This window comes from Ochotona princeps, chromosome 9 (assembly GCF_030435755.1).
Source record: "Ochotona princeps isolate mOchPri1 chromosome 9, mOchPri1.hap1, whole genome shotgun sequence".
NCBI classification, from domain to species: Eukaryota; Metazoa; Chordata; class Mammalia; order Lagomorpha; family Ochotonidae; genus Ochotona; species Ochotona princeps.
Window position 1 is genome coordinate 67,872,944 of NC_080840.1, and position 18,398 is coordinate 67,891,341.

Genomic DNA, 18,398 nt, shown 5'->3' on the forward strand with positions numbered 1-18,398 from the left:
GGACCCATCTATCTGTTGCCTACAAGAGACACATCTTACCACCAAAGACACATGGAAGCTGGAAGTAAAAAGATGAAAAGGATATTTCATTCATTCACAAAATAAATGAACATGAATTAATGGCCCCAGTAAAAACAGCTTCAGGGCTGAAAAAGAACTGGTCAGAAAAGTCCCTTTTAAAATAGCGGAGAGCTTCCTTCTGGGGGGTCCCAGGGGCTAACGGCAGCCATGGCTGTGCGTTACCCCAGGGTCGTCAGCCTCAATAAAGGTCACAAGCTGATGAAGAACGTGAGCAAGCCGAGGCACAGCTGGTGCCACAGGCAGCTGACCAAGCACACCAAGTTCCTGCGGGACAGGATCCGGAGGTGTGCAGTTTCGCCCCCTGCGAGCGCCGGGCCGTGGAGCTGCTCAAGGTCTCCAAGGACAAACGAGCACTCAAGTTCATCAAAAAATGGGTGGGCACGCACATCCCAAGTTCATCAAGAAGAGGGTGGACACACAGATCCGCCTCAACAGGAAACGCAAGGAGCTGAGCATTGCACTGGCCCCCATGTGCAAGGCAGCCGCCAAGAAGGACTGAGCATCCCGCCTGTCCCGGATCGCACACCCCGAAAATGAAACTGTGGCGTAGAAAAAAAAATAGCAGAGAGGAACATTAAATACCTGGGAATAAACCAAACTAAAGATGTGGAAGACCTCTCTGGCAAAAATTGTAAAACATTAAGATATTCCAAAAGAAGACTTAAAAGACCAAGAAATGTACCATTTTCCTGGATTGGTAGAATCAACATCATCAAAATGTCCATAATGCCAAAAGAAATAAACAGATTCAATGTGATCCCAATCAAAATCTCAACATTCTTCACAGAGCTGTAAAAAAATAATCTAAAAACCCATTGGGAATCACAAGAGGTCATGAATAGCCAAAGCCATCTTAAAGAATAAAAATCAAGCTGGAGGAAACACAATTCCAGACCTTAGGACAAATTAAAGGGCAGTGATAATCAAACAATCTGGTACTGGTACTGATACAGAAAGATCAATGGAATAGAACAGAAACCCCAGAAGAGAGTCCACACATGTACAGCCAACTAATCTTCAACAAGAAAACTGAAAATAATCCAGGGAAAAGATGGGTCTCTTCACCATATATTGTGACAAGTGGATAGCCACATGAAGAAGTAAGAAACACGACCTTCACTTTTCACTAACACAAAAATCAGCTATACCTGGATTGAGGACCTAAATGTGCACCCAGAAACCAACAAACATTTATAGAAAAACAGGAAGCACTCTACAAGACACAGGCCTTGAAAAGTCATTAAAGCACAGGCATTCAAGGCTAGATTTTAAAACTGGGGCTACGTCAAACTAAGAAACTTCAGTACAGCAAAGGAAAGGTCAATAAAGTGAAAAAGCAGTCAACAGAATGGGAGAAAATCTTTGCACACTACGCAACAGATAGGGGACTCATATCCAGGATATACAAAGAGCTCCAAGAACACAACAATAGCAAAACCAACATTCCTGTTAAGGAATGGGTGAAGGAAATGAGTAGACATTTTCCAGAAGAACAAATTCAAGTAGCTAACAAACATACCAAAAAATACTCAGGTTCACAATTAAAAACCACATTGAGGTTCTACTTAACTCCAGTGACAACTGCCTACACATGGAATTCTACACTAATAACACACCTGCTAGCACAGATGTGGGGAAAAGGTGCCCTATTCCATGGCTGATGGAGTAAGTGCAGCCACCAGGGAAGTCAAAATGAAGAATTTTCAGGCAACCAAAAGGTCATCTACCCTGTAACCCAGCAATCCCACTTCTGGAAATACATACGAAAGAAGTGACACAAACATATGAGAAAGTAACCTGCATCCCCATATTCATAACAACACAATTCAGCAAAGACATGGTAACCACCTAGACATCCACTGGAAGATGAAAAAAACTATTACAGAAAACTATTCAGCCATTACAATGAATGATACTCTACAGTTTGCAACAAAGTGGTACCAACTGGAGACCAATATGCTCAGTGAAATAAGCCAATCCCAAAAGGACAGACATCATATGTTCTCTCTGATATGACAACTTCACCCAAAATACAAAACAAAACATTTGTTTATAGGTAAACAAGTATTCACTCATAAGCTCTGAAACAAAGGGTGTAATGGAGATTAAAATTCCAGGAATAAAAGAAGAATGATAGTATGCATCTCTACTTCTGAATAAAACAGGCTCCCAACGAAACTCTTAAGCATACCTGACAACAAAATACTAGACTATCTCCCAGTTTACCTACAATGTCATGACACACATAAAGAGTAGGATGCTGCAGTTGAGACTATGGCTGAAAGACCATATTATTGTAAAATACAGCAGACAATGGGGGGGGGGGGAGAAGGAGGAAAGGGAGGGACAGTGGGGAAGCCCTATACCTGCAAAAGTATAAAACAAAAAATAATCTTAAGAGTGAAAACTGTAGGATAAAATAAGGAATGCATTAAAAAATAGTCCACCAAAACTTGAAATGAACATTCGCTCTGGAAAGAAGAAAAGCCCCATTGGCACAAAATTCATTTTTAAAAGTTATTTACTGGAAATGCAAAGTCACAGAGGAAGGGAGGGATGAAGACAAGAGAGAAATGTATAGAGAGAGAGAAGAGAGAGAAATATCTTCCATTTGCTGGTTCACTACTCAAATGACCACAACAGCCAGGGCTGGGCCTGGCAGAAGCCAGGAGTCTTGAACTCCATCAAGGTCTCCAATGTGGTAACAAATGCCCAACTACTTCAACCATCCTCCAACGCTTTCCCAGATGCCTTGGCAGGGAGCTGGCTCAGAAGTGGACAGACAGGACCAACAGTAAGCATCCAATAAATGCTAGTCAAAACTGTAAATGTATTATTGTAACAACCCTCCAATTTATTCATTTCCCTCAAATTTCTTCTCTCCACTCCAACTTCCAGTTTCTACAGACTACTTTATAAAACACAAACTAATCAAGTCCCTTCCATGAATACTACTGTGCTGTCTAGTTCCTTTGCCTCTCCTGCCAAACTTTCTCACAAACCTGCTGCCATCACCACACCATCTCACATCTCCACCTGCCTTCAAAACAATTATCATTTTCCCAGCTAACCACAGCAGGTTCTGAACAGAGGTTTAATTCAGGTCCAATTTTCTGTCTTCTTGCAACGTTCCTGCTGCCTACACACACACACACACACACCTCATCGCCTTTCTCAACAACATATTACCCTTTCCAGAACAGATGCTACTCTGACTCCTGCACAGTGCCATCTTACTGCTCAATTAAAGCGCCTGTCTTGTGCTTGCTCTCACACAACTAAGACTGAGGTCAAGCGTATTGCTCTTTAGGAACCACACAATGTCTTCCAACACAACCATGTGAAGTGAGCCCTGGGGAAAGTGAAGCACAGTTTAAAAACATGATACAAGATCTCAGAGGGTAGTGATTGAATTTAAGCTGTTGCTTTTTTTAGAATACCAGTGATACAATATTTTGATTTTAGGACTGAGATGTCATGTAGATGCTAGTTTTAAAAAGTTTATTTTATAAGTAATGTATTAGAGGAAAAATGAAGATTTTTATAAATGTAGAATCAAAAATAGGCAAAAACACCATTACTCTCAAGAGTGCCAATCCTTAAATACGAGGACAACTAAGACACAGGCTACAATTTTTTATCTCTACTCCCTATAGTCAGTTTTCTGATTAATACAAGTCCTTTGATATTGGAGGAAAGATCCAGGGCATTTATATCATGATGACACAATTTTTTTCTGAGATCGGCTATTTGTTTTAGGTGAGACTATAATTAACCCCATTAAAATCTGTAGTTAATATTTATAGTATTAATGATGATCCCAGTCATCAGGTAACCATCGCTTACACTTGTTAGCTTTACATAAAACTATTTCGTCCTCATTTCAGTATTAGCTGTGACCACCTGGTCTGATCTCTGCAGGGCTCACACAGGCATGTGTGTATCCTTCACCAATGTTATGAAATGGCCATGCCCCTCTCCTCCAACATACACTTAAATCCTAACACACAACACCATGTATGAAGAGGTACATTCCTTAGGAGACGATCAGGTCATAAAAGTGGGTCCTTGGCGCATGGAATTAACGCTCTTCTAAATGAAACCCCAGAGCTCTCCTAGCCCTTTGTGTTTCTTGGGGGACAGAGTAGCAGGGGGCAGTCTGCAGCTGAGAAGAGGGCTCTCACCAGAATCTGACCATAGCAGCAGCCTCATCTCCGGCTCCCAGCCTCCCAAGAGTGAGAAACTGGTTTCTGCTGTGTGGAAGCCAAAGCTGACTCAAACAAGCAGGGAGACCTATTTCAGCTACAGGCAGTCTCTCATTCTTCTGACATAAATGCTGGCTGGGCAATCGTGAGACAGAGAAATGTCAGGTGTAGTGGGGGTGTGGCTTACCACCCTCAAGGCACACTTTCTAAAACACTCCTCTAGCCAAAAAAGTTGAGGACCAGCCCAGAATCTTCTAACAGCCTGTAAACAGATCTCACTGCTGTCTTCCTGCTGAAAGGAATTGTAGATATATTACACAGAATTTGATTACAGAAAACAATGAATGTGGCCATGTGTCTTAGAATCTGGCAGGTACAACTAAATCCGGGAGTCTCCAATGTTAGATTTGAAAAATACAAAATTTAAAAACAAAAATAACCACACCACGATTAGCAGCTGTGAACTGCAAAATATACACAAAGCAAAATCCTTTTAGATACGCACTATAAAATTGCAATATAATTAATTAATTTTAACTGTTTTCGCATATTGATTTTCACACTAGGTGTTAACAACAAAATAGATGGACTAATGTGGTAAGCACTGTTATTATACTATAGATATCTAACATGTACTTTTTGCCAGCATAAACAAAGAAAGCCGGTGAAGTCTTCTTTTTTTTCCCTTTAAAGGGTAACCTTGGAAGACTTTAGTGCAGGATAATGACAGGGTCAAATTTAAAGATATTTTTTTTTGTTTGTTTCGGTCTTTAAATGCCATGTCATGAATCGGGACGCAATGTCCTCAGGAGAGTTCTCTCATGCAGGAATGGATTTTCCATCTAATTCATTGAATACGGTCTCAGTCATCAATCAGTTCCTCTTACAAAACTTGTCGTCCACTACTCACAGCATCTACAATGAGCTTGGATGTCCCTGCGCTATTCCTAGCCATGCTGTGTGGCAATTCCTTCTTCCCTCCCCTGGGCTGAGGAGGCTTCTCTCTCGGTGCGCAGAGTTGACCGAGGAAGGCCCCCACAACGTTTTACGAGTCAACAGCAAGCGGAATGGACGGTGGGGACACCCTGTACACGTGTGAGAGGCCGTATCGGGAGAAACCACGGTAAAACCGCCTCGGGAAGAAGGATCAAGCGCAGAGCCGCCCAATCTTCTCCCGCAGACCCGTGGCTCCGTTTTACGGCAGAGCTGCCGTAAAAGCGAACCCGGCGCCGGGGCGCAGCGGCCTGGGCGTTTGCGGCACCGTGTGGGCGGGAAGGGCCCGGCTGTCGGTTGGAGGGGCGTCCTCGCCCCGCCCCCCGCCCCGGGCCGGTACCGGGCTCTGCTCCCCAGCGCTGGCCGCCGCCCAAGACCCCGTCCGCTCCCCGTCGCTGGTGCCATGGAGGCGACGGGAGAGGCAGAAGTCGCAACCGAGGAAGGCGACAGCAGCTGCGGGGATGTGTGCTTCATGGACAAAGGTCTACAGAGGTGAAGGGCTCCCCGCCTCGCCCCGCGGAGCGGCCGGGGCCCGGGGCTGCGGGAGCGGGGTGGCTGCGGGCCTCGGGGCTCCCCGCACCCCACGGCCCAAACTGTGCCTTCCACACAGCTCTGCGTGACCTTGAACCCGGCCCGGGCGCTTCCCGCTGCCCCCGTCTGCTGACCCGGGCTCTGCACTGGTCACTGCCTTGCTTGCCCCTTAGTGGTTGGTCTCGTCTGTCCCTCCTGGCAGTCTGGTGTCTCCAGGGCCCCGCGGATCGATCGCTAGCTTCTCTTCCTAAGTGTCGCCTCGCTTCTCCTGGCTGCGGTGTTAATGTCTTGGTGATGCTTTCCACAATACGCTGTGGAAGTCATCGCTTGCTGCCTGAACTTGTGCATGCCATCGGAGGTTCTTGGTTCTGAGTTACTTTCTCCATCTCTGCTCTGGGACATTTTTCCAGCTAGGCTCCTTGGTTAGCTACCCAGGGCTACAAGAGGTCCCTTGTGGTCTGGCCTGCACTTTTGCTCATGCTGTTCCTTCGTGCAGTGTCTCCTACGCCCACTGTGCTACTGATGGGTAAGCGCTTTGTATGCAATGAGTGATGACGAAAGAGAATCTCAATAATCCGCCAGACTTCGTGAATGTGGCGAGACGTTAATGTTTAATTCAGATCCATGTCTGTCTAATCTCACTGGCTGCTGTTTCTGCTGGTCCACAGCACGTGTTGATTTCTAGGAACAGAAATGTGTCAGAAAATGTAGTGGCTGTGGTTAAGAGCATAGAGTAATAGTAATAGAGAGCTGAGAGTTCAGTAAGTAGCAGATTGGATAATGGGGACATTCTTAAAACACTCACACTTAGAGATTTCCAATCTGCAATCCGTGGATGCTTCCCTGCCGTAGAATTAAGTCGTCTGCAGTTGTATAATAGCTGTTACAGAGCCTGCAAGCCTTCAGAGAAGGTTCCAGTTGTAAATAGTCATTCAGAGAGTGAATTGATGGCTTCCGCCTAGGAGAAATGCGTTGCAGTTTTCAACAATTGCAGTGGGGACTTCTTTTTCCCTAGAAACAGCAATAGTTAGCGCTTGTATTAGAAGCTAAGTGCATTCTAGATTAGATTAACCCTTGCAGGCAGTGAGGAAAATAAGTTCATAAAGTAACTCCAGCGTGAGATCGGAGATCGGTTAACCTAACTACAAGACCATGGGCAACTGATTTAATTTCTGTGTGCTTAAGTATTTTTAGGAAACCTGCTGATTAAAATTGCTGTGACAACCTAATAAGTAAAATGACATTTTAAAAGGTCATTTGTTGAAGTAATAACAACAACAAAAAAGTAGAGAGCAAGATTGAACAGGAGTGTTTAGATTTTAGAGCTCACACAGTTACTGTCCGCTGTCCACGTACAGTGGCTGGATTTGTCCAGTTTCACCTACCTTCTTTGAGCGGGTTTGTGTTCATATTCATAGTCCAGGATACTTGTTGCTATTGTGAAAAGCAGTGTCTGAGAAGACATTTGAAGGCCTCCCCAGTGGTAGGATTCCCCTGTAGCAGGAAAGTAGCACATGATGTCTACGTGATGTTTAACTAATTTTAATTATTTGCTCATGCATTTGAAACGCCTGTTTACTTGTGTTTTTTTTTATAATATATTTTCTTTTGTAGAATATCACAGTTATCTTTAGATTCAACCCTTCATGCCATCAATCTCCATTGCAACAACATCTCTAAGATTGAAGCCATTGATCATATTTGGAACTTACAACATTTAGACCTGTCATCTAATCAAATAAGTCAAATTGAAGGGCTAAACACTCTGACAAAACTATGCACTTTAAATTTGTCCTGCAACTTGATCACAAGAATAGAAGGTTTGTAAGTGATTTTTATGTAATACTTTGCGAAAAGAAAATGGCTTGAATAGAATAAAAAATGATCAGAATATCTTGAAAACTGACACCAAAATTCATTACACAAAGTTTTCCCCATAAAATTAACAAGTCTTTGAAAACTGTTTTTCAAAATACCTTTAAGTAAAATTGATTTCAGTGTTATCAGACTGGATTTGCTTCGTAGCAGCTGGAACCAATACTGCAAAGCTACATCCAGTTTGAATAATTATGTAAAGGCTTTATTTTCATTCTGTTTTATTTTGTTTTAGGACTTGAAGCACTAATTAATCTGACTAAACTGAATTTATCTTATAACCACATAAATGATCTTAGTGGTAAGTAGATAACGCTTGTTTTCTGTAACGCTGAACGTTTTAATGCATGATGAGGAAGCTTCAACTCAGCATGTTCAAAAACTTACAAATGTTTGAAATCATTGTATTCATTTGTTGGTTTTATCTTTTGTCCCCTACTCCAAATGCAGTTCTTTTAGTCAGTTTTCGACATAAGATCTCAAATAGAGTATGCGTCCAACTATAATTTTTTTTGTTCATGCAAAATCACTGATGAGTTTAAAAAAATTAGGAAGACACTAGGATAATCTCTGGCAGAAAAAAAAAAGTGAATGAGAACGTTCCAGTTTAGGGAGATAATTCATAGATAACTCTCGATGTACTGTTAAATAGAGAAGGATGTTCTGAATATCTCATTTAATGTGTCTGTACTGACTGGTGTTGTAGCCAGCAGTCCAGTGTGGCTATTCAACAAGTTAGATGGGACTTGTACTGCTTAGGGTCTGAATGGATATTGTGTATAATTTCAGTTTAAACATAAATGCCAAAAACAGTTGTTGTCTACCATGTTGAACCGTGAAGGTAGGCAACAATCCAGAGGCTGTGGCAAATTGTGGTACAAAAGAGGTTGTTGGGTTAAGATTATAAAATGTTTAGTATATATAATGGAATTTTTAAAATGTTATCTAGTTTTTACTTGATTAAAATGATGCAATTGATAAATATAATAAAATATTATGATCTGATTGTTAGAAGTTGTGTTATAAGTAGCAAAATTCCAGGCTCAGCATTGTGGACCATCAATGCTTGCAGTGCTAGCATCCCATTTTGGGGCGCTAGTTCAAGTCCCAGTTGTTTCTTGCCTGCTCCACTTCTCTTCTAGCTCCCTACTGCTGGGCCTGGGAAAGTGGCAGGTGAGGACCCGAGTGATGGAAGGCCCTGACAGCCATGTGGGAAATCGGATGGAGTTCCTGGATCCTCATCTCAGCCTGCTCCAGCCCTGGCCATGCCAGTCATTCGTGGAGTGAACCAGTGAATGGAAGATCTCTCTTTTTGTCTTCTGTCACTCTGTCAGTATTTATTAAAAAAAAAGAAGAAAGAAAGAAAAAAAAAATCCCTCTGTTACACTTAGTAATACTTACAAATGTTTGAAATCATTATATTCATTTGTTGGTTTTATTTTTGTCCCCCACTCCAAAAGCAATACCTTATGCAGGTGCTTAATGTACCAAGAATAAAAAGACCTACTCGTATCCTGCAGCTGAAGTAGCAGCTGTTTAATTTTTCAGCCTTTTTCCCTCTAAAGACATGAAAGCATCAAAATTGAGTTTCAGCATTTTATGTAACACTATTGTATTTTTTTAAAGATTTATTTTATCAGAAAAGCAGATATATACAAAAAAAGATACAGAGAGAAAGATCCTCCATCTGCTGGTTCACTCCCCAAGCAGCCGCAATGACCAGAGCTGCACTGATCCGAAGCCAGGAGCCCAAAGCTTCTTCCAGGTCTCCCACATGGATGCAGGTCCCAAGGCTTTGGGCAGTCCTCAGCTGCTTTCCCAGGTCACAAACAGGGAGCTGGATGGGAAGTGGAACAGCTGGGATTAGAATCAGTGTCCAAATGGGGTCCCAACATGTGCAAGGTGAGGGCTTTAGCCATTAGGCTACTGCGCTAGGCCCATTACTGTAGTGTATTGAGCAAACTACTTTAAAAGGGAAAATTTTAGTTACTTTGAAAAGTCCAAAGTTTTCACAGTATTTCAGCAACATAATATTTATTTCAAAGTTTGCACAAGAATTGCTCAATTTAAGTCTTTATAGGTGTCCTTTAAATTTTTTTTTTTATTTAAAAGACATACTTAAAGAAGGAGAGACAGAGAAAGATCTTCCATCTGCTGGTTGACTATCCAAATTGCCACAATGGCCAGAGCTGAGGTGATCCAGAACCAGGAGCCTGGAGCTTCTTCCGGGTCCCAACATAAGAGTAGGGAACTGAGGACTTGAGTTATCATTTGGTGCTCTCTCATCTCGTAAGCAGGGAGCTGAATCGGAAGTAGAGCAGCCAGGACATGAACTGTTTCCCGTAAGTGATAAGGACTGTGAAGAAGATAAAAAACGAGGCAGTCACATGTGTTCTGGTAGATTCGTGAAATAAAGGTATATGTTCAGAAACACTTCAACAAAGTGGAGGTAGAAAGGCATTAAGGCAGCGTCAAGCTTGCCTATAGGAAGACTAGTGTGATGTGTCATAGCCAATTATAGATTCGTCTGTTGCAAAAAAGTGATGGGAAAGTAGGCAGAGACCAGGTTGCATAAGCCTTCATAGGTAGGGTAAAGAGTTCACATCTTACTCTGGGAATAATAGGAAGACATTAGAGGTTATTAAGTAAGGGAGTGACATAGTTTGTCTTTAATTTTTTAAATCATTTTTTTTTGAAAAGCCAGGGCGTATGGGATACTAAGAAACAGGGAGATAGATGTTCCTTTTGCTGTTTTCAGCCCTAGATTGCTGCAACATCAAGTGGTAAACCAAGCCCAAAAATAGAGGGGAGCTGCCTCCCGCATGAGTGATGGGGTGCCACAACCTGGAGCCATCACCTGTTGCTGCCCAGGGTGCACATTAGCAGAGCACTGGGACCTGAACCCAGACACTCCTTAACTGTAACCCTGACTGCTGAGCCAAGAGCAAACCCCAAATCTATGTTTTTAAAAGATCATTTCAGGGCTGGCACAATAGTGTACCAGGCTAAGTCTTCTCCTGTGTCACTGGCATCCCATATGGGAATCAGTGTGTTTCCCTGCTGCTCCATATTCTATCTTGCTGCATGCTTACGGCAAGGAAAAACAGCAGACCATGTCTCAAATCTTTGGGTGCCTGCACCCCTGTAGAAAACCTGGGAGAAACTCCAGTCTCTTGGCTTTGGATCAGCTCAGCTGTAGCCACTCCTGCCTTTGGGAAGTGAACCAGCAGATGGAAGAAGGCTTCCTCTGTTTTCCCCTTCTGTAACTGACTTTCAAGTAAAATTTTTAAAATCTTAGAGAGGATCAGAATGTTTAAACATAAGGAAAACTAGTAACCTGGATCAGTAACTTATAAATGTAATGATTCTTTAAGGAGAGTGCTAAGTGCTATGAGAAAGTATGACAGGAAAATTAGACATCATGGAGTAGTCGGAGAAGACTTATAAAAATTAGCCAGAAAGCATTAAGGAGAGAAGGGTATTCTAGTTAGGTTTAATAAACTAAAAAAAAAGAGGGGGGATTAATGTTGAAGATGGAGAGAGCTACACTAAGCAAATTTGTGAGGAAGAGGATAGGAAAAATAAATTATGCATCTCAGCACAGTCCTTCCAGAAGAAGGAAAACCAGGACATTGAGCCTCTCCCTGCCACAGCCCTTGCTGCATGTGTTCCCTCCCGTGTCCCTTCCTCTTTGGAGAGGGTCCTGAGACAGGAAAAGAGAGAAACTGCATCAGCAGTGTACAAAGCATGGTTCCCAATGCAGCTGAAGCCAGGTGGGCCAGGCATCTGCTGCAGAATGCTCTGGGTAAGTTCCTGCAAGAAGTACTGCCCAGAAACTAAACGAGCACCGTTTGTGTTTATTCTGTACTCAGACCAACAAAATCCAGGTATACTATATGGTTTGTTTATGTCAGCTAATCCAAAAATGATGTCTTGAGAGTTTGCATGTAAGTGTGTACACTGGCCTGAGGTGGGCCTTTGGTTTTGAAGAGAACTACAGCCCAGGAACTGCAAGCAGTAAAGCCTCAAAAAGACGCTGATGCTGTGGTTCTTCCAAAACAGCTCACTCATTCTTGTTGGTCAAGGATGGCAAGATCCTATTGCTCTTTGATGGAAGGTTTTGTTTTTTCGGTCTGCTTTGGTTTGGTTTGTTTTTTTTGCCTCTCACAATATAACCTATTTAATAGTTATTTTTAATTAGCTATTGGAAAAAATTCTGCTGACAGAAACTACCCAAACAATGTTTGTCCTCTTGCAGGATTGATGCCCCTCCATGGACTTAGGTATAAGCTTAGATATATTGACCTGCATAGTAACTGTGTAGATAGCATCCACCACTTACTTCAGTGTACAGTAGGATTGCACTTTTTGACCAATCTTATTTTGGAGAAGGATGGAGAGGGAAATCCTGTCTGTCATGCACCAGGTACGAACAGTTTGTACTACTTTTTGTAACAGCTAATATTCTTGGGCTTTACAATGTTTTGTGTATTTGTTTATACAAAATAAATTGCTGCTAAAAGAACAACACAGGATGAGCAAATCAATAATTCTAGTTAGACATATTTGATCAGAGAATTCCTCAAAATAGCATAACTACTAATGTTCTAATCATGTAATACTACATAGCCATAAAAAATTACATAGAATGTCCTTATTAGTAGGTGTCAATTATAGTAAAAGAAAAACACAGGTTGCAAAGTATCACATAGAATGGGCTACCTTTTGTGTGAAAAGATAACATATCCTATATATACACACATACACATATACACTTACATTATGTATTTTACTGAGCATGTACATAAAACACCTAGAAAATATTCTAAAAACTGGTAATATTGGCTAACTCCAGGAAAAGGAATTGGCAACTGGCGCTCAAGTAATGTTGAGAAAACATTTTGAATTTTATGTCAACATTACATTATTAATAAATGATTTTTTTAAGATTAAACAGTATAGTTGAGGATGCTGAAATACCCTTTGATCTAAATCAGAATTAGTCAAGTGACAACATAAAAAACCTGAATGCTATTTCCATAACTCACTTATTTCAGACACTTAACCAAGTAATAAATTGATAGAATATGAATCCAAAAGAACTTGGATACAAATTAGCCTTGGAGGCTTGTGACATTCATGTGCAACTATGAAAAGGCTTCCTTTTTTTGCAGCATGAAAACCTGTTTAAAACTTTTTATTTCACAGAAAAACTTACATAAGAAGTATTTTCTCAGCAATGTACAACAAAATCACCCTGAGAATCTGGAAAAATTTGAGAGTTTTCTGGAGGAACTCTTGGAAGAAAATCTAGTTTCCAACTCTTTATATTTTTCTTCTCTGTTAACCCAAGGGTTAGATTTCTTTTCCTAACCCTCTTATCTCAATAATCTATAGTTCCTTCAATTTGATTTTTTTCTCTTTTTTAAATTTTTTATTGCTGTTAGTATGTTTCATGATAATCCCTATACCATTGTATTTTAATATAAGTGTATTTCACAACCCAGTTACCTTCCCTCCAGAGTTAGAGGGGGCTGATGGCTGGAACTCCTTCCTTAAAAGTGGCAATATTAATTTGGCAGTTTTCTTTCTTTAGCTTCTGTTAAAAAGTACTTCGTTTTTAAATTACAATTAAACAGAGGCAAGCATTGTGATGCATCTGTTTAAACCACTGCTGGGTCACCTGTAACTCCTGGCTGAGTTCTGAGTGCCTGTGATTGAGGCCCCCCTGTTTCTGAGCCAGCTTCCTGCAAATGCTCCTGGGAGGCAAGAAAAGAACCCAGTAATAGGGTTTCCGCCCTACATGTGGGAGATTTGAGTGGAGTTCCTGGCTCCCAGCTTCCTTCTGGCCAAACCCCAGCTATTGCAAACATTATGGAGTAAAAAAGTAGATGAACGCTCTCGCTCTCTTTCACTGTCTTTTCTCTGTCTCTCTGCATTTGAAATATGTAAATAAAACTTTTTAAAATACAGTTTCAAAAGAACACAGTTAAGCAAAGGGAAACTACTCCTTTCAGTCTAAACGCCAATTAATATTTGTCATATTCTTCGAACTTTTCTTAGGGAAAGTAAATATTTACTGTATTTAATAATAATAACTCAGCTATCTTAGTGTCAGTGATGGATAACTCAACAGAGCAAAAGGGGATGTCTTACAAATGCTTGGGTCTTTATTATGTAAGTTCCGACACTTTGCTCATTATCCACATAGTACTGATTCTTGTCATTTGTGTTCATACTAATTAAAATAAACAAAAGACATGTTAGCTTTCCCCAAGAACAAATTCCTATGCAGTTTCATGTGTTCATAGCTTTAAAGAAATGTTTAGAGGTGATGATTTTATCTTTGTAAACTTCATCATGAGGGTTGTTTGAGAGGAGAGCACACAAGGGGTTCTTATATTTAATAAGTATATGCCAGAGAAGATAAATAAGCATTTAATACAAGTTTATTAATTTTCTTCTATAGCTAGCTTTGATCATTCAAGTGATAAATCTGATAACTGATAGATTTAACTCTAGAAATAACTATTGTTAATGTTTAAATTTTCATTTTGTATGATTTATTTCCAAGGGTACAGAACAATTCTTCTCCAGACATTGCCACAGCTTAGAGTCCTAGATTGTAAGAATATCTTTGGTGAACCAGTCAATTTGACAGATATGAGTTCATCACGCCTTCCGAGCTTTGAAGGTCTTTTGGATAATTTAACTTCTTCTGACTGTCCCCTAAATATGAGTGAAGATGAGGTATAGTATTGTAGTTTTGTCCTCCTAACATAAAAGATACCTTCAACTTTTAATTATTAGATGAATGTGAATTTAAAGGGTTGTTGGTTTGTTTCTGTGTCAGGTTGTTGATTGCATGCCAGTGGTAACCCCACCCATTGAGGAATTACCTCCCATGGAGCAGTATACAAGCACACCACCGGAGACTGTTTTGACATCTTTTTTATCTGTGTGTCCATCTTCAGAGCCGGAGAAATGTAATGCCGAAAATGATTTTCAAAATGACATGAAACTTCAGAAATTAGATGATCAAATTTTACAGCTTCTTAATGATGTAATTATTTTTCCTACTTTTCTAAAAGTGTTTGTTTAAATAACTGGTCTAAAAATCAAAATTATATAACAGCTGACCAACCAGCAACAACTGACTTATAGCGTATCATTATGTGTCTTTTGTTTATCTTTATGAAAATGGTGTTATCTGTAATAGTGATTGGAAAAGTAACGCATATTTATCTATGACTTTTCCTTGTCAGCATCCTTCAGACCTTCGTTATATACTTCCTCTGTCTTGTTGTGCAGTGCTATAGGCTGCCCCCCTCTAGTGATCTTTCAGGGAGCTCTTCGGACCCACTGCCTGCTAACACAAAGGTTGATGAGCTGCCTTTGGCCTCTACTCTCCCTGTGGTTGTTCCATGATCAAAACATTTGTAGAAATTGGCCCTAAGTAGCAAGTTAATCGGCAGTCATCGCACTCCTGAACTGTTTATTCTTTTGTTACCCTTGCTTCTGATTCCCTGATTTTTAGAATCTGAACAAACTACAGTTGTGAGAATGTACTGGTATCTCCAAAGCATCCTTACTGTGACTCACAAGTAGTGGTGATTTTCTAGGATATCATACCTCCTGTATCTATTGGAATTGGAGTTTGCTTTCCACCTGGGTTTAAGATTAAAAAAAAAAAAATGGTGAGATAGCCACAAATGGTGTTAATCAAATGTTATTTTGACTCAGAAATTCATAATTTTATTTTTATTTCCCTGTTTGCATTTCATTTGAAAGGCAAAGAGACGGAGAAATTTTTATGCATTGGGTTACTACCCAAATGTTCACAATAATCAAGGCTGGGCTGGCCAAAGCCAAGAGGCAGGAACTCACATTGAGTCTCCCATGTGAACACCAAGGTTCCAGGCATTTAAACCATTCTGTGCCTCACCAAGGAAAACTGCATCAAATCTGAGTGTGAAGCAAGGAAACCGATGCTTGAACTGGGCACTTCAATGTTGGATGCAGGCATCCCAAGCAGCATTTTACCTGCTACCCAAACACTTAACCTTTGGATATTTTTAAGTTAACTTTTATATCTTTTTTTTTTTTTTAAGATTTATTCATTTTATTACAGCCAGATATACACAGAGGAGCAGAGACAGAGAGGAAGATCTTCCATCCGATGATTCACTCCCCAAGTGAGCCACAACGGGCCGGTGCGCACCGATCCGAAGCCAGGAACCAGGAACCTCTTCTGGGTCTCCCACGAGGGTGCAGGGTCCCAATGCATTGGGCCGTCCTCAACTGCTTTCCCAGGCCACAAGCAGGGAGCTGGATGGGAAGTGGAGCTGCCGGGATTAGAACCGGCGCCCATATGGGATCCCGGGGCTTTCAAGGCGAGGACTTTAGCCACTAGGCCACGCTGCCGGGCCCCAACTTTTATATCTTAAGTAATACTTTTCCTGATTGTTGGGTTTTTTTTCTTTTAGATTTTTGGTTTGTTTTGGTTGCTCTATATAAAAATAGACCACAGTCTACCTAGGGTTAATACTTATCATTTAGTGTAAACTGTAGAAATCTTGTTACCTGTTTACTTTGTTAGTGTTGTCACTGCGTACCACATTTGGACGCACTATGCCCCACAAAACATTTAGATTTTACTTTAAAGAAAATAAAAGGAAAAATACATAGATGTCATTTTTAGTTTCCAAATATAAATCAGATGTGATGCTCTGTATTTCTAAGAATTCAAGTTTCCGCCGGTTATCTCCCTTCTGCCAGCATTTGGCTTTTTATTCACAGAAGAAATAGCCTGAATTTAGTTTGGAATATCTGGTAGTGTACACCTGTGAACAATAAAAATCTGTTTAATTTGTCTTTATTTTTGAAGGACATGGTCACCGGTTACAGAATTCTAAATTGCCGTGCTTTTCTCTTTCAACACTATATACTGGATAAAGTCACCATTAATTCACATCCTTGATTTTTTTATTTTTTAACTTTTAAAGGTTATTTATTTGAAAGGCAGAGTTACAAAGAGAGAATAATACAGAGAGCACAACGTCTTCCATCCACTGGTTCACTCCCCAAATTGCCACAACACCCAGAGCTTTGCAGGTCTGAATCCAGGAGCCGGAAGCTTCTCCCAGGTCTCCTGCAGGATCTTAAGGCGTTGGGCTAACCTCCACTGCTTGCCCATGCACATTAGCAGGGAGCTGGGTAATAGGTGGAGCAGCTGAGCCTGGAGCTGGTTCCCACATGGGATGCCAGCACTGCAGGCAGGGACTTCACTGCTACACCACAGTGCTACCCTCCCCCCTGAATTTGCTTTCTGTTTTTTTGTAATGTGTTTCTTTTACTTGGTACTTTTAGGAATTCATCTTTGATTTTCTGTAATTTGGACTCATTGTGCCTAAGGACTTTTTGTATTCATTCTATTAGAGGTTTGAATTTCTTGAATATAGAAATTTATGTTTATTCAATATGGAAACTATTGTCTGTAATTTCAGTAAATATTTTTCCTGCTCCATTGTCTCCCTATCAGATTTCCACTTAGACTTTTAATATTGTCCCACAGGTACAGTGGAGCTCTACATATTTCATCAACTTTTTCCTTAGCCTTCATACTAAATAATTTACATTGAGCTATTTTTAATTTCACTGCCTCTTTGTTTATTGCTTCATTTTGTTGTTAATCCTACTCAGACCATTTTTACTTCCAGTGTTGTGTTTTTTGATCGTGGAATTTCTATCTTCATGGTTTCTGAGTTTTGTTTTCCTTTATAACAGGTATTCTTAGTCTTTGCGCATAGTTATGATCACTGTTTGGAAGTTCTTTGCTAGTCGTTCAGAAATTCGGCCATTCTCATGATCACCTCTTCTCCTGAGAACAAGCATGTTCTTGGTTCTTTTATCATGAGTAATTTTGGAAGGTGTTCTGTGCGTGGTGAATGTTAGGTTGTGGTAACTGAATTGTATTAATAGTCTCCCAGAAAGTATTGACATTTTTATTGTAACAAACATTTAACTTGGTTTACCTAAGCTATCAATTTGTTCCTTCAGACAGCTATTTTCAAATTTGATTTCATTTCTTCCTTCATTGGGCTGCTTGCTGTCTACACTGTCTACCCTTAGGTTCTTCAGTTTCTCTCACTGGGGTTAAGACTTTCTGCAGAGGTATGATAAATTCTCTAGCTGAAAACTATAAAACAACACCCAAATCTGGTTCATCTTCCCCAAGTGCCAATTCCCACCTAGATTAATCTTACTTTTTGTTCACTTTCCAAGATCTTTGAGTTATTTTTTTTCTTATTTTTATTTCATCTTGTTTGTATTTTCCCAGCATAAGTTGTTTTCTGTGGGAGAGTAAGCTTGGTAGCAGCCTATTTACCCATACTAGAAGCTGAATTCCAGTTTTAATTTCAAGCATATCTAGTCCATTAACTCTGTTTTCTAAGCAGTCAATGATTTGAGCTTTTAACAAAGTTGCTATTTTTTTTTTTTTATTCTAGACTTCTAATTGTATAGCAGATACTGTTCCTGAGCAAGACCTCTGCCCGAAAAGAGATACGGATATAACTTCTGAAAGTGAATGTGGAAACAGAAAAGAATGCTGTAGAAGGGCTCCTCGACGATCAAAAATCCCATATTATTGCAAAACGATTCAAACTATTAGGCACCACAATAAAAACAGTTGCCATTTTGTGAGGTACGTGT

The 18,398-nt window shown here is 40.4% G+C and overlaps 1 protein-coding gene and 1 pseudogene across 2 annotated transcripts in view; both read left to right on the top strand.

The window, feature by feature from the left end:
• The window catches only part of LRRCC1 (leucine rich repeat and coiled-coil centrosomal protein 1), a 42,095-nt gene that overhangs the window by 2,676 nt on the left and 21,021 nt on the right, over positions 1–18,398 (top strand). Inside the window, exons 1-7 of one of the 2 annotated variants that reach the window (XM_004588085.3) lie at positions 5,536–5,771; positions 7,425–7,630; positions 7,921–7,986; positions 11,944–12,111; positions 14,260–14,435; positions 14,539–14,748; positions 18,194–18,390. In XM_004588085.3, the coding sequence (XP_004588142.2) occupies positions 5,683–5,771; positions 7,425–7,630; positions 7,921–7,986; positions 11,944–12,111; positions 14,260–14,435; positions 14,539–14,748; positions 18,194–18,390 (1,112 nt within the window). In that variant the 5' untranslated portion in view covers positions 5,536–5,682. Of the gene's footprint in view, positions 1–5,535; positions 5,772–7,424; positions 7,631–7,920; positions 7,987–11,943; positions 12,112–14,259; positions 14,436–14,538; positions 14,749–18,193; positions 18,391–18,398 lie in introns of those variants that run through there. The other variant, XM_058668768.1, reaches the window with a different exon arrangement.
• Positions 229–580, top strand: LOC101525605 (large ribosomal subunit protein eL36-like; annotated as a pseudogene).